The sequence below is a fragment of the Macaca nemestrina genome, chromosome 17 (assembly GCF_043159975.1).
Source record: "Macaca nemestrina isolate mMacNem1 chromosome 17, mMacNem.hap1, whole genome shotgun sequence".
In the NCBI taxonomy this organism is placed as follows: domain Eukaryota; kingdom Metazoa; phylum Chordata; class Mammalia; order Primates; family Cercopithecidae; genus Macaca; species Macaca nemestrina.
Genome location: NC_092141.1, coordinates 6,760,432 through 6,774,385, shown reverse-complemented (window position 1 = coordinate 6,774,385; position 13,954 = coordinate 6,760,432). Strand labels below are relative to the sequence as shown.

At 41.2% G+C, this 13,954-nt stretch overlaps 1 protein-coding gene across 10 annotated transcripts in view; it reads left to right on the top strand.

The window, feature by feature from the left end:
• Nucleotides 1-13,954, top strand: part of LOC105472814 (KIAA0753 ortholog) — a 64,333-nt gene that overhangs the window by 29,816 nt on the left and 20,563 nt on the right. For all 10 annotated transcript variants that reach the window (XR_981862.2, XM_011726371.3, XM_011726356.2 and 7 more), the window contains 7 exons: nucleotides 749-978; nucleotides 2,732-2,898; nucleotides 4,419-4,535; nucleotides 5,608-5,697; nucleotides 5,935-6,024; nucleotides 12,407-12,485; nucleotides 13,639-13,722. Coding sequence is in view for 9 of the 10 variants with exons in the window: in XM_011726371.3 (XP_011724673.2) it covers nucleotides 749-978; nucleotides 2,732-2,898; nucleotides 4,419-4,535; nucleotides 5,608-5,697; nucleotides 5,935-6,024; nucleotides 12,407-12,485; nucleotides 13,639-13,722 (857 nt within the window). In the remaining variant the exon portion in view is untranslated. The remainder of the gene's footprint in view (nucleotides 1-748; nucleotides 979-2,731; nucleotides 2,899-4,418; nucleotides 4,536-5,607; nucleotides 5,698-5,934; nucleotides 6,025-12,406; nucleotides 12,486-13,638; nucleotides 13,723-13,954) is intronic.

Genomic DNA, 13,954 nt, shown 5'->3' with positions numbered 1-13,954 from the left:
TTTATTTATTTATTTATTTATTATTTTTGAGATGAAGCCTCGCTCTTGTCCCCCAGGCTGGAGTGCAGTAGCGCCTTCTTGGCTCACTGCAACCTCCGCCTCCCAGGTTCAGATGATTCTCTTGCCTCAGCCTCCCGAGTACCTGGGATTACAGGTGGCTGCCACCACGCCCGGCTAATTTTTGTAGTTTTAGTAGAGATGGGGTTTCACCATGTTGACCAGGCTGGTCTCGAACCCCTGACCTCAGGTGATCCACCCACCTCGGCCTTCCAAAGTGTTGAGATTACAGGCGTGAGCCACCGTACCTGGCCAGAAGTGACTTTTAAATATTACATTTGAGAAGAACAATTTTGGTAGCCAGAAGACAGTGTGAAGATAAACAAGAGATCAGTTAGGAGACACTGTTATTCTAGTCACAAGATACTGCAAGCCTGACCTTGGGTAATAGCAAAAGGGAAGGAAGGGCAGAGATAAATGTAAGAGCTATTTTAGAATGAGGATCAAAGGGACCAGGTAAATGAGTAAAGATGAGAGCGAAGATTCAGGCAGTCAGCCGTGATACCTAGGTTTCTGCTTATAAACCCGCCGTAATATGCATAGGAGGAAGAACAGTGTTGACAACAAAACGTCTGCTTCTCAGCAAGGCTAGGGTAGATATTTGGAGCCTATCTGTGTATAGCTAATCATTCTCAGAGATTTGATTTGAATAGCATTTTCCTCAGTTCGTTCTTCAAAACTCTCCACGTAGGTAAGTACCAGCCTGCTGCGGAGCTTCCGGAGGCCCAGAGGTTGCAGAGTGAGCTTGATGTATTAGATGCGGATGTCCTTCCGGAAGAAGGACCATTTATTCTAGACCAAAGTGCGAGCTTCAAAGACGAGGTGTTAGCCGTGGCAAAAACAAAAGCAGTGAAGAAGCAGCCTGTGACTGAGAATGTGCCATTTAGGAAGAAAGATACACTGGCGCCAGCACGGCAGCAAGTATGAAATCGTTCCTTTCTTTTGGCCCATTCATATTAATCTGACGTTGTCAAGGCCACAGAAACTGGTATGCGGTGGAGCCAGTTCTCAGGCAGCTGGATGCTAACAGTCCTTGAGTCTGGCTATTTAAGTCGTTCATATATTTTACAAAACATAACAATTTTTAATATTGTTACTAGAATAGAGAATTCTTTCTATTCCTGCTTTGGTAAGATCCTAACTAATATGATACCAATATCCTAATTGGGCAGGAGATTTTAAAATTCAATTTTTTTCCACTTCTGATTTGGAAGTGTGAGATTTGAGGGGATTAAGATTTGGTTCCTGCCGGGTGTGGTGGCTCAGGCCTATAATCCCAGTACTTTGGGAAGCGAGAGGATTGCTTGAGGCCAGGAGTTTAAGACTAGCCTGGGCAACATAGTGAGACCCCATCTCTACTAAAAACAAAATTAGCCAGGTGTGGTAATTCATGCCTGTAGTCCCAGCTATTTGGGAGCCTGAGGCAGGAAGATCACTTGATCCCAGGAGTTTGAAGCCGCAGTGAGCTATGATCGAGCCACTGTACTCCAGCCTGGGCAGCAGAGTAAGACCCTGTCTTAAAGAAAAAAAAAAAAAAATAGTTCCTACTGAAGATAAATATCGATCAAGAATAATTACTGCATATTAAAAGGGCATCCTAGGGTGAATGCTTTCTAATATGGCTTTGGGAGCCAGCAGGGTACAACTTGGTTTAAAACTACGTTATATTTTAAACTTCTGTTTAAAACTTACTTATGGCCCTATCAGTGGAAAACTGGCCAAAAGACCACCTCCTGGTCGAATACCCTTATTGTATCAGTGACATTTGGTGGCTTTGCCCAAAGGCTTCTGTAGCAAATCTGTTTATTTTCAGGTGGCCTCCGAAAAGGAGAGTTAGCACTTATCACAAGATATTGACAGATAATGGATTAGGATCAAGTCTGTTTCTTCCCAAACTTCTATGGCAGGGGGCGGCCATGAATCATCGAGATGTCAAGGTTGAACCTGTAAGAATTCAAATGGGAGCTCTTCTCCAGAGACAGAGCCTCATTCTCAATAACATTTTTTAAGTAGCTGTATTCATTCTATTTAGACCTAAGGCCCAGAGAGGTTAAGTATTTTAACGAAGAATGTTTTACACATTACTTGAGCCCAGAAATTCTAGACCAGCCTGGGCATCACAGTGAGACCCTGGCTCTCCAAAAAATAAAAAATTAGCCAAACCTGTTACTTCACATTGTATCTCACACCTGTGATCCCAGCTACTCAGGAGGCTAAGGCAGGAAAATCACTTGAGCCCAGGAGTTTGAGGCTGCAGTGAGCTATGATCATACCTCTGCACCCCAGCTGGGGCATTAGAGTGAGACCCTGTCTCTTAAAAACAAAAAAAGAGAAGAAAAAAGAAAAATAATTTAACAATATGATACGAATTTTTTTTGTTTAGGAAACTAATTGTAAATAAATAAAAATGTATTTTATATATTGTTTATATGTTTAAAGGTGTCAGGCAGAGCCAGGGATTTCAATTCCACACCCTCCACCCCGCCCCCTACCATGATTGTTTCAATGAAATTTACACCCTCCCCCAAATTTCTGCCACAGTGCTTTCTACTCAGGTTTTTCTGAATCGATACATGAATAACATGGAGAACTTGGAGCTTCAGTGAGTCAGAGGTTGAAACCATAGTTTCTTTGATACTTGTTTGGCTTTATAATTCTTACTTATCTTTCACAGGGACTCCGCAAAGCTGAAAGAAGTAGACAAAGCCAAATTCACAGTAAAAGCAGAGTGCAGCAGACAACAGTTTCATCCAGATTAAAAATGAACCGGCAGCCTGTGAAAGACCGCAAGGCACCATGGATACCCCCAAACCCCACATCGCCACCAGCGTCTCCTAAATGGTATGTGAAAACTCAAGGGACCATTTGTGTATGTGATTCTCTTTTTCCTCCACATATCAAAGGCAACCTATAGCTTATAAGGAGCAAATGAAGTAGTAGCCTTAATTTTTTCCATTAAACAGAAATGCTTTTTTGGGTGAGTCATACATGAGAAGTCTTTGTCTGGAAGCTTGTTGGTTCCTTCTTCTGCCTGACTGTGGTTGGAACACCCTTCCATGGGCCACCCCAACACCGGGACATGTGTGATTGTATGGAAGATGGTGGGCTTCCCTTCACTTGTCTCTTCTGCCAATAGATTCTAGTAACTTAAGGCCAGGGACTGTGTCTTTTTTATATTTGAATGTCCAGTGCTAGGCACATAGTAGGCATTCAGTAAATCTTTGCTGAGTAAATAAATATATTAAAATAATTCTAACTCCTAAGTCAAGATAATTATGAACTATAAAGCCATATAGATCTCACCAACACTGTCTAAGCTGCAGGGAGCAATTAGGGTAATGTTGACGTTACTGTCTTGTCATCCCCATTCAGAGCACATTAGAATGAGAAGCTGCCATTCCACAGGGTTAGAGAGGAGAGGAGCAGGGTCCGGTTAGGTGGAAATAATCTTTGGGGGAATCGGTTGAAGATAAAGGGGAGCTTGTTTACCGTGAGACAGTAGTTCTTGAAAACACAATGGAAAGGACCAGGAGGTGGGACGGAAAAAAGGAAGAAGTAAAAAGCAGTGATGTCAGGGGAGAACAAGGGAGAAGATGGGTGATTGCAGGGTTCTGTCTTTGGAGCCATCAGAAGTCAGGGTGAGCAGCCCGGTGGAAGAGAAGCTCCCTAAGATTCCAGGTGAATGTGAAGGAATGGCTGTGCTCATCCATCCACTCTCATTTTCAAGTTAAGGAAACAATGTTTAGAGAATTTAATGTCTTATTCATGTAACAGCCAGACCTAAAATCAGGTCTTCTGATTTCATAATGTGCTTTTTTTGTTTTTATTACTCTATTCTGTTTTCTGTATTTTTGTATACAAGTATTAATATGGAGATGTACATTCAGTTGGTAAGCTCAATGGTTGAAGTTTGTATTATAGACCAAATGTACAGTGGACTGTCTTTTAGAGTGCATGTGTGGTGGGTAGAGCAGGGTGGGTGAGGCTTCCAGGCTCACAGTGCTGTTGGGCCTTATAAAGATACAGAGTTGCCTTATAATATGAAATGTAATTAGTGATCCAAATCTATATATTGTAACAGAGTTTTGTTGACACTCACCCAATATTCTGTAATTGATCACTGTTTCTCATTTAAAATGGTGATGGCTTCTTTGAAGCAAAGAAGAATTTCTCCCCTTTGACACTGCACCTGAGTGCAGGAGGATCTTACTTTTCTTCACATTCAGCTTCTACCGTAGGGCCCCGTGCTACAGATCACCATTAATTTAATGCTGTTGTCGTCTCTGAGCTGGCACCTACTTGGATGAGTTATTGGATACAGAGCGAATGATGACAAAGGTATGCTTTTCTATTTTTTTCAGTGCCGCATGGCTAAAGGTGAAATCTAGCCCCAGAGATGCCACCAAAGAGCCTCTCCAGCCAGAAGGTCCTCAAGAGGAAAGTCACCTGACAGGTGCTGTTGAGCACGAAGCAGCCAGGTTTGTGCTGGTGTTTTTCAGATCTTTGAGAATTAAAGAGCTCCTTTTACATAGACGTGGAAGTGATCCCTTTCTTCTCTTTCCTGTGTTTAAAGTTGGTTATTTAAAATGTAGATTATTTTTAAAAATAGAATACATAAAATGTAGTTTATTAAAGTTTTCAGTCAAACTATGTAGCTTATAGTGAGCTCTTCTATTTTTTCTTATTCATTCATAAATTATATATGTGTCAATTATATATCAGTTGCTAGTTTTGTATATGACACTGTTATGAGCTCTATGGAGACTTTAAAAAGGGCAAAAAGGCCATAATCCCAGCCCTTGCTTATTTATAGTCAATAGAGAAGTTATGTAGTTAACTATAATTTAAGATAGAACATGGTATGTAACCTAGGAACTGAGAGAGTTTAGAAAGGGGAGAGCGTTACTTCTTGCTGCAGAGGTCTAGGCTTCATGGATGCAGATGGAAATTAAACTAGGACCAGAAGAACAGGCAGGATTTCAATATGGGAAATGAAATGAGAACATTCCATAGGAAGAGAGCAGTGAAAACAGGTTTCTCTGTATTCATTTGGCTGAAATTGTTCTTACAATTATGGGAAAGTAAAAATGAAAGCAGTCCGTTAAATTATTTGACAATATTCATATATCCAAAACCAAAGGAATCAAAGCACTTTTACATACAACAGAGTTGTTCACAGTTAACTTTTCCTTTTTGTTTTTATTTGACTTCACTATGCCTGTATGGCTCCTGGGGGCTCACTGTTGGTCTAAACTTGAAGGTGTAGCAAGGGTTTTGTTTGAGTCTAATAAGAAACCCTAAGTACAAGTGATAGCTAGTTTTCTTGAGAACCTTTGAGACAGGTTCTCATTGCGTTGTGCATCAATGTCTTTTGACATGGAACACGTTCTGGAGAGCTTTAGGGGTACGGAGAGGTTATGTTACCTACTGAGTACCTTAATAGAGCCAGGATTGGTGCTCTGCAGGGATCCTGACTTCTGGTCTGTTTCTGTGATGATGGCACCCTGCGGTGTCGAGGCAGAATTGGTTTGACTCTTGACTGTCTGCTAGGCTCGCTTGGCTTGATGCTGAAACTTCCAAAAGATTGAAGGAAGTAGAAGAATTAAAAGCCAAGGAAATTGACAACATGCAAAAACAGAGGTAAATATTTGCTCCTGAGGCAGGAAAAGGTAAGCAGACCTGTTCTACATCTCTATACATTATGATAAATAGAGATTATTTAGGCCTAGCTACACTCCTTATGTGTATTGGCTTTCTGCCTCCTTAAAAGACTGTGAAGTCACTTAAGAAGCCAAGTGGGGAGCCAAGACTGGAGCTCAGGGGAGTCCTTACTCTGCCTTGAGGTGAGTTGGGGTGACTCTTGATACTGTTCTCTAGGCTTGACTGGCTTGATGCTGAAACTTCTAGAAGAACAAAGGAACTGAATGAGCTCAAAGCCGAAGAAATGGATAGACTCCAAAAATTGAGGTATGTGTTTCCTTCTTAGGAAGAATAGTGGATGTTTGCCTGTTCTAATTGATCTAGATCTAGCAACCAACCTGGACTGTTAAGGCTTAACTTCATTACGTGAATGAATGAATACTTGCTTGTCTACCTGTATATTATACCATATTTTTTGCTAGGAAATGCCTGTTTTGTGTGGAGTTTGGAGGAGAACTGAAAAAAAATATGTAATTGTGGAGAAGTTCTGTCTGAAAGATCAGAGTCTTATGTGTATTTGTTTGGACTGCCCTCAAAGGTACTTTTCTCTAGCCAGATGTCAGCCCTTCCAAGGGCAGAAGATGAGTATGATGCACGTACATATTCTGCTCATGTGAATCAACATATAGCTACTTTAGTTTCACGTGTTAGCTTGAATGCAGGCTATGGTTTTCAAATGCGGTTCCCTTTTTCTGTTCACTCCATAAGTGTTTTCAAGACTGTAGGCACTATCGGAGTAAAGAAGCTTGTTAAAAGATTTAGTCCAGCTGCTGCTGCAATTGCCTCATTTTTCCAACTCTGATAGTTCGCCCTATGCTCACATTAACAGAATACTCTGTGAAACCTGTGTGCATTCTGTCACCGTTCATGATGTAGTGTTCAGTCTCAGGTTAGAAGGGCTGTGGGTATATCGTTAGAAGGCCAAGACTTTTTGTCTGTCGTAAAGCTTTCAAGTCATACAATCCCAGAATCTTGGGATTTGAAGGATCTTTTCCCCGGAGCTGATGCTTTTGGCTCCTCTCTACTATCTCCACTGAGGAACTGTCCAGTGTATTTACACACACCCTCTGTGATGGGATAGTCACTACTGTCTGAGGGAATCCATTTCATGGTCATTTATCGCTAAAAAGGTGTGACCTTAGGCTGTGCTGAAATTTGATTCTCTGTGACTCTTACGCACTTGTCGTTTGGGCCATATAGCAAAAGCTTCATCCTCTGTGTCCCGTTTATTCCCCTGTGTGTTTTTACTTCAAAAATTAAACATATCACACACATAGAAGAACATACTAAATGCACATATGCAATCCAAAATATTACAGAATGAACATCCACGCACCACCATCGTAAGCCAAGAAATCAACCATTGCCACTGCTACAGAAGTTTCCAGCATATCCCTCCTCAGTTGTATCCCCTTTCCCCCTAGAGGCAGCCACTGTCCTGATTCTTGTGTTGATTTTTTCATTAGTCTTCTTCATAAATCTGTCATCTATGTGTGTATCCCTAACAATATCTTGTTTAATTTTAAAAACTGAGAAACAGGCACAAATCTAACTGAACATGCAAAGGGGCAGTGTTGCTGGTAGTATCAGATGAAGACTCCTAGGGGAAGACAGGTCGAACAGAGTCTGGATCCTAATCTGATTTGTGCTTTCATGAGAATTTGTAGGTGCCCCACTCAGGAGGTCACCGAGCAGGGTCAGGAGTGAGTCCTGCACACACAGAGCGTCCTCCATCTGGAGGGCCTGTCGGTGAGCCAGGTCCATTGGACTTCGGGAGGAAGCCTTGTCGGAGAGGGGCTGCGCTGTAGTACACGGCTTCTCGGCTCGCTCTGGTCAGCTACTGTGGGGATGGGATGAGTATCCTTAGCAGACAGCAGGTCTGCAGAGAGCAGCAGAAACTTCATCAGCAAAAGGGCAAGACAAGCCAGGAATCTAGGCTTAGACCTCCCATCTCCCATATTGTGTTGTAATCTTCTTCAGTTTACTTGCTTGTTTTGATGGAGCACGTGCTATTGTAACTGCTTCTTTTTTTTTTTTTAATTAGAGACAAGGTCTCACTATGTTGCCCAGGCTGGTCTTGAACTCCTGGGCTCAAGTGACCCTCCCGCCTTGGCCTCCCAGAGTGCTGGGATTAGGCATAGGGCACCACACTCTGCTTAATTTAGCTTCTTGAGAAGGGATAATGGGAATAAATCCTTTCAGAGCTTTCAAGTCTGAAAATGTCTTTGTTTGCTGATAAACCTTACTACTCTCATATTTGCTGGTAGCCTTACTGGGTATAGAAGATTATTTTTATTGGAAATTTTTAATTAAACTCCTTACTGTGAGGTAATCATAGAGTCACACGAAGGCCCAGTTTCCCCAAATGGTAGCCTCTTGGGAAAATACATCTCAGTACTACAACCAGGATATTAACATTGGTATAGTCCAGATACAGAACCTTCCCACCCCCAGGAGCCCTGGTGTTGCCACACCCACTTCTCTCCTACCCCCATTCACTGCTTGGCTAAATATCTCCTGGCAACCACTCATCTGCTCTCCCTGTCTATAATTTTGTTATTTCAAGAGTGTTGTTATAAGTGGAATCGTGTAGTATGTAACTTTCAGGGACTTCTTTTCTTCACATCATTCTCTGGGAATTCATGGAGCTCATCACATGTATCAGTGGTTCATCCCTTTTGTTGCTGAGTAGTATTCATGGTGTGGATACAAACAAACCGTAGTTTAACCATGTACCTCTTCAAGAACATCTGAGCCTGTGGTCCCAGCTATTTGGGAGGCTGAAGTGGGAGAATCACTTGATCCTGGGAAGTCGAGGCTGCAGTGAGTCACGGTCATGCTGCTGCACTCCAGCCTGGGCAACAGAGCAAGACCCTGTCTCAAAAAAAAAAAAACACCACCTGAGTTCTTTCCAGTGTGGGGCTATTACGCATACAGTTTCTGTAAACAGTAGTGTACACATATTTGTGTGAACGTAAGTTTTCCTTTTTTCCTGGATAAATGCCCAGAGGGCAGTTGCTGGGTTGTGTGCTAGTGGTGGTTTGTTTTGTTTTCTTCCAAACTGCCATCCTGTTTTCCAGAGCGGCTCTGTCTGTTCCCACCAGCAGTGTTGGAGGGATCCAGTTGTTCCGCATTTCTGCCCACACTTGGTGTGTCATTCTGCTTTCCTGTAGGCGTTCTGATGGGTGTATAGTGACCTCTGAACATCTTTTCATGTACTTGTTTGCTCTCCACTCAGTCTTTGCTGGCCTGTGGCCGTGGGTTTTTCTGCAGTGTTTGGCTGCAGTCGAGCAGTTATTTTCTAAGTTTTCCATCTTTCTGACTGCCCCTTTCTTGGTTCTTTTGATAGAGAGAGCAGACTTTATTTGCATTGGAGACTTCTTTTTTGTCTGTGCCTATTGGTGTTTGGGTTGCCGGCTTCTCCGGTACCTACTCTGGGATATATGAGGCAAAGAGAAATCCCAGAGAACTCACTGCTCTGTCATTCTTTTGGTCCCAGTGTCCCGAGGTGATGTGCCTTCTCTACTTCTCTCCAAGTCCTCTTAGGTTTGCGTATATTTAATGTCCAGGATTCTTAGTTGTAATTAACAGGAAGAAGAGGGGAAAGTACATTTTTTCAATCTCTTCAGAAGCAAAAATCTGAGCATTTCTGCTCATCGTCTTATTTCCAATGAGAAATCAGAATTGCTTTTGATCCTTCTCTGGAGACTCACAGACTCTGCATGATAGGACTTATTATGGATGTGTTTTCATTCATCAGTAGACCTTTCAGTCTGGCAGTTTATTTCCTTTAATTCTGAGAAGTTTTCGTGCTTTATTTTGTACTTTTTTTTTTTCTTGTCTCTGTTTTCTTTATTCTTTCTGAAACTCCTGTTCTTTGATACTGGACTTCCTTGTTTGGTCCTCTGATTTTCTTATCTGTTTCTTCCTGTTTTCTTTCTCTCTTTCTCCTGTTCTACCTCCACCCCTACCCTCCCTCAGTAGGAGATTTCCTCCAACTTGAACGTTTAACCTGTTGAGCTTGTGATTTCTGCCACAGTGTTTAAATTTTAAAATTTAAAAAATGTTGAGAGCTCTGTTATATTCTCCAAATATCTCTTACTCAGTAGTCTCATATCCTTCTTTATGGATACAGTGCTGTTCTCTTTCTGAATATATTTACACGTTTCCCCTGCCTTTTGACCTACATAATCTTTTTCTTTCCCTCCTCAGATACCTAGTAATCTTGGCTATCTTCTCATGTTTAAATGTAGGGGGAGTGATTACTGGTCAAAAACAGAGTATGTGGGTTGCCATTTGTATTTTGGTTTTTTAAATAATTGTTTCTATTGTGGTATAATTTACATACAGTAAAATGCAAAGAACTTAAAGGTACAGTTCAATGAATTTTGACAAATGTATGTCCCTGGGTAACCAAAACACTAATCAAGATAGATAATTTGTTACTTCAACCTAGAAAGTTCCCACATGTCCTTCTTGGTCGTTCTCTCCTCCACACCCCCATCGCTCACAGAGGCAGCTGCTTTGATTTCTTTTACTATAAGTAGCTTTGCCTGGTCAGACTTTATATGAGTAGAATTATCAAGATCTACCCCATTGTGTCTGGCTTCTTTTGCTCAAGAAAATGTTTGCAATTCATCCACGTTGTGTGTGCATCAGCATAGTTCATCCATATTAGTGCAGAGTAGTATTCCATTGTGGGAATACACCACATTCTGTTTGTTCATTCTCTTGTGAATTGACATTTGGGCTTTCCCATTTATAGTTAGTATGAATCAAGCTGGTACAGACATTCCTGCACAAGGCTTTTTGTAGATATATGCTTTCATTTCTCTTGGGTAAATGCCTAGGAGTATAATTTCTGGGTAATAGGATAGGCAGTTGTTTAATTTTATTAAACGAGCCATATACATTTTCCAGAGTAGTAGCATTTTTTACTCTCATCAGCAGTGCATGCGAATTCGTTTCTACTGGTTTCACACCCTTGCTAACAATTGAGCTTGTCAGTCTTTTAGTGATTCTGGTAAGAATGTGGTGGGATCTCCTTGTGATTTTAATTTGTGTTTCCTTGACGAATGATGTTGGGCACCTTTTCTAGCGCTTATTGTGAAGTGTTGGTTCAAGTCTTTTGCCCATTAGAGTTTTTTTTAAGTGTTGATTTGAGTTCTTTGTATTTTCTGGATATGAGCCCCTTGCCAGATATGTGTGCAGCAGATATTTTCTCGTAATACTATGGCCCACCCACAGATCTTCGTAATGGTGTCTTTTGATGACTAAAAGTGTTAAATTCTGATTAAGACCAGTTTATCAATTTTTCTTTTCTGGTTAGTCATTCTTGGTGAACTAGCTAAGAAACCATTGCCTATGTTAGGGTCTCAAGGATTTTCTCTTATATTTTCCTTTAAGTGCTGTATAGTTTTACCATTTATTCTTATATCTGTGATTCATTTAGAATTAATTTTTGTTTATGAGATGAAATACTGATCAAAATTCATTTTCTTTAATGGATATCTGGCTATTCAAGCACCGTCTGATGAAAGTAACACCTGGACTATTTGTTAAGGACACTTAGATTGGTCTTCAGGTCTTTCCTTTGGCCTGGGTCAGACTGCCCGGAGAAGTTTTCTGATCTTTGGCCCAGAGAGTAAGAATCAGGATGTTGCTATCCTAGGAGCCGAGCTGAGGAAGGGGGCTGTGAGTCTAATAACACAGCATTCAGCCTGCATACGTGACCCCTGCCTCTTTTCGGTATGGTACCTACAGCCTCAACTGTGATTGGGTGCCCCTAGTCAAGAGACCCTCACACAGAGAATGAGCCATCAGACTTCTAGAGTTGGAAAGAGGCGGCTGTATAGTGTGTGAAGTAGGGAAAGGGATCTAGGAGTCTAATTTCTCAAACGTCATTTGGCTCTTCTCGTCAGTTTTTAAACCACCCCCTCCCAGCTTAGCCCAGGCCTAGACGTACCTGGTACTACCAGTCGTGTGCCTGGTGAAGTCAGCAGTACAAATTGTGTGGGTTCTAGTTTTTCCCACTACTGGCCTTAAAAGTCAACTTCCTGTCTATGGCCATACCACCCTGACTGCACCCGGTCTCGTCTGATCTCGGAAGCTAAACAGGGTCGGGCCTGGTTAGTACTTGAATGGGAGAAGTCAACTTCCTCAGTTCAGCTAAGTTAGTTATCGCTTTTGTCCTTTGTTTTCCAGCACCATTTTTTCTTCCTTATCCTTGTGGGTGTAAAGCTAACTCTATGGTTGTTTTAGTGGAATTTGGAGAGGGAACAAAATTAGTTTCTTTTGTTCAGTTTACTATCCTCTTTAGCTGTTAATGGCAACCATTATTTTTTTAAAGTATACTCAGTGCCTAACACACTTCAGATGTTACCTAAATCTTTGTGCCTAAAGTAAGGCCTAGGACCAGCACTGTCACATCACCTAAGAGCTTGTTGGAAATGCAGACTCTCAGGCCTTACTCAGACCAGCTGAATTGGAATCTGCATTTTCACAAAATCCCCAGGAGATTGGTGTGGCCATGAAGGGTTAGAGAAGCTCATGGTCATTTTATCTCCCTTCACCTGGAGTGGTAAATAAATATGCAAAATAGGATATTTTATTGCCTTTGATTTTAATTTTCAATTTTATTTCTAAATAGTGTTTCTGCCACCCAGTTAGCAGACAAGGTAGAGGAGGCAGTTCTGGATCGTTTGAAGCCTCTCTTGATCAAGGCCCAGGTAATCTAGTTCATTTCATTTGGTTGCTTTTTGGAAGTTCTAGATTTAAAATGAGTTCCTACAGAGGTTCCATTGATCCTTTATAGGGCTAAGTGTCTCTGTGGCAGCTGGAAGATACCCCCAGACCACCACACACTACTGATGTGCCCTCCATTGTGGAGAAGGGATAGAGATAAAGGGACAGGGGGAAAGCCCTCCTTTTGAGAAAGTTGAGATTTTAGTTTGGGAAACAAGTTGGGATTGTAATCCCTGTTCCGAATGAAATAGATCTGTTGGTGAAGTCAGTGTTCCAATAGCAGCTTTCACTCGAATACTGTGTTTTTTCACCTCAGTGGTTTGGAAAGATGGGCTCTATTTTTCCAAAGGAGAAAGATGTTAGGACAGCTTCTGTGCACAATCCAGTACTTTCTTGAGGATGAAATTATAGATGGTATCACCAAGAGGTTGTGCCATCCTCCCATAAGCAGTAAGCTCAATTCTATAGCCAGACCCTGTAGATCCACCCTGTGAATAGACATGGCACAAGTATACATATGTAACAAACCTGCACGTTATGCACATGTACCCTACAACTTAAAGTATAATAATAATAAATAAATTTAAAAAAAAAAAAAAAGAAACAAACTTGTGTGTATGACTAGATGAGGCCACAGAAGAATATTGTAAATTTAAATGGGATGAATGACATTCGGGATCCCTAAACAGGCCACTGAACTTCTCTATTCTTAGAGAAATGTTGAGTTTGTATTAGAGTCCATGGAAATCTCAGTAGCATAGAACTAGGAAGACTCTTAGAAATCAAGTAGTCTTGAGCTGTAGACTAGCTGAAAAAAAAAAAAGAAATCAAGTAGTTCAACTTCCTCATTTGATCACTGAGGAAGCTGTGGAACAGGGAAGTTGAATGACTTGCATAAAGCATGCAGCTATTCTGACAGTGTTTACAGAGTTGAGGGAAGAAAAAGGCTGGAAAGCCAAGATCAACACGTGGCATTTGTTTCCATGAAGACAAAGTGCTTGGAATTGCTGCAAAAAGTCTAATGTAGCTAAAGCTGATGAATTGTTCCACACAAGTTATTCTGGTAATAGAATTCATTTGTACTAATAGGAGCTGTAAGTTTTTATACTCCATGAATGTATTTGTCTGTTTTAATAGAGAGTCAATTCTGCTACAGAAGCACATACTCATTTGAAGGATGGCTCGTCAGTAAATACAGCAACAGCCCAGCCTGCACAGGAGGTATGCGTTGTGTGGTGCTGGCATTCTGGTATTATTGCTTGATAATGTCTTTAGTTGTAATGGAAATGAAATACAGATTACTTTGCAAACACTCGATTATCCTGCTCGAGAAGTATGAATATTATTTTTCACATTTGGCATGTTAATTCTTCCAGTGTATTTTTAGTATTTAGACTTAGGTCAGCCTTGCAAACAGGGCACAGAAATCTTAGAGCCACAGGTTTGTGTTAGT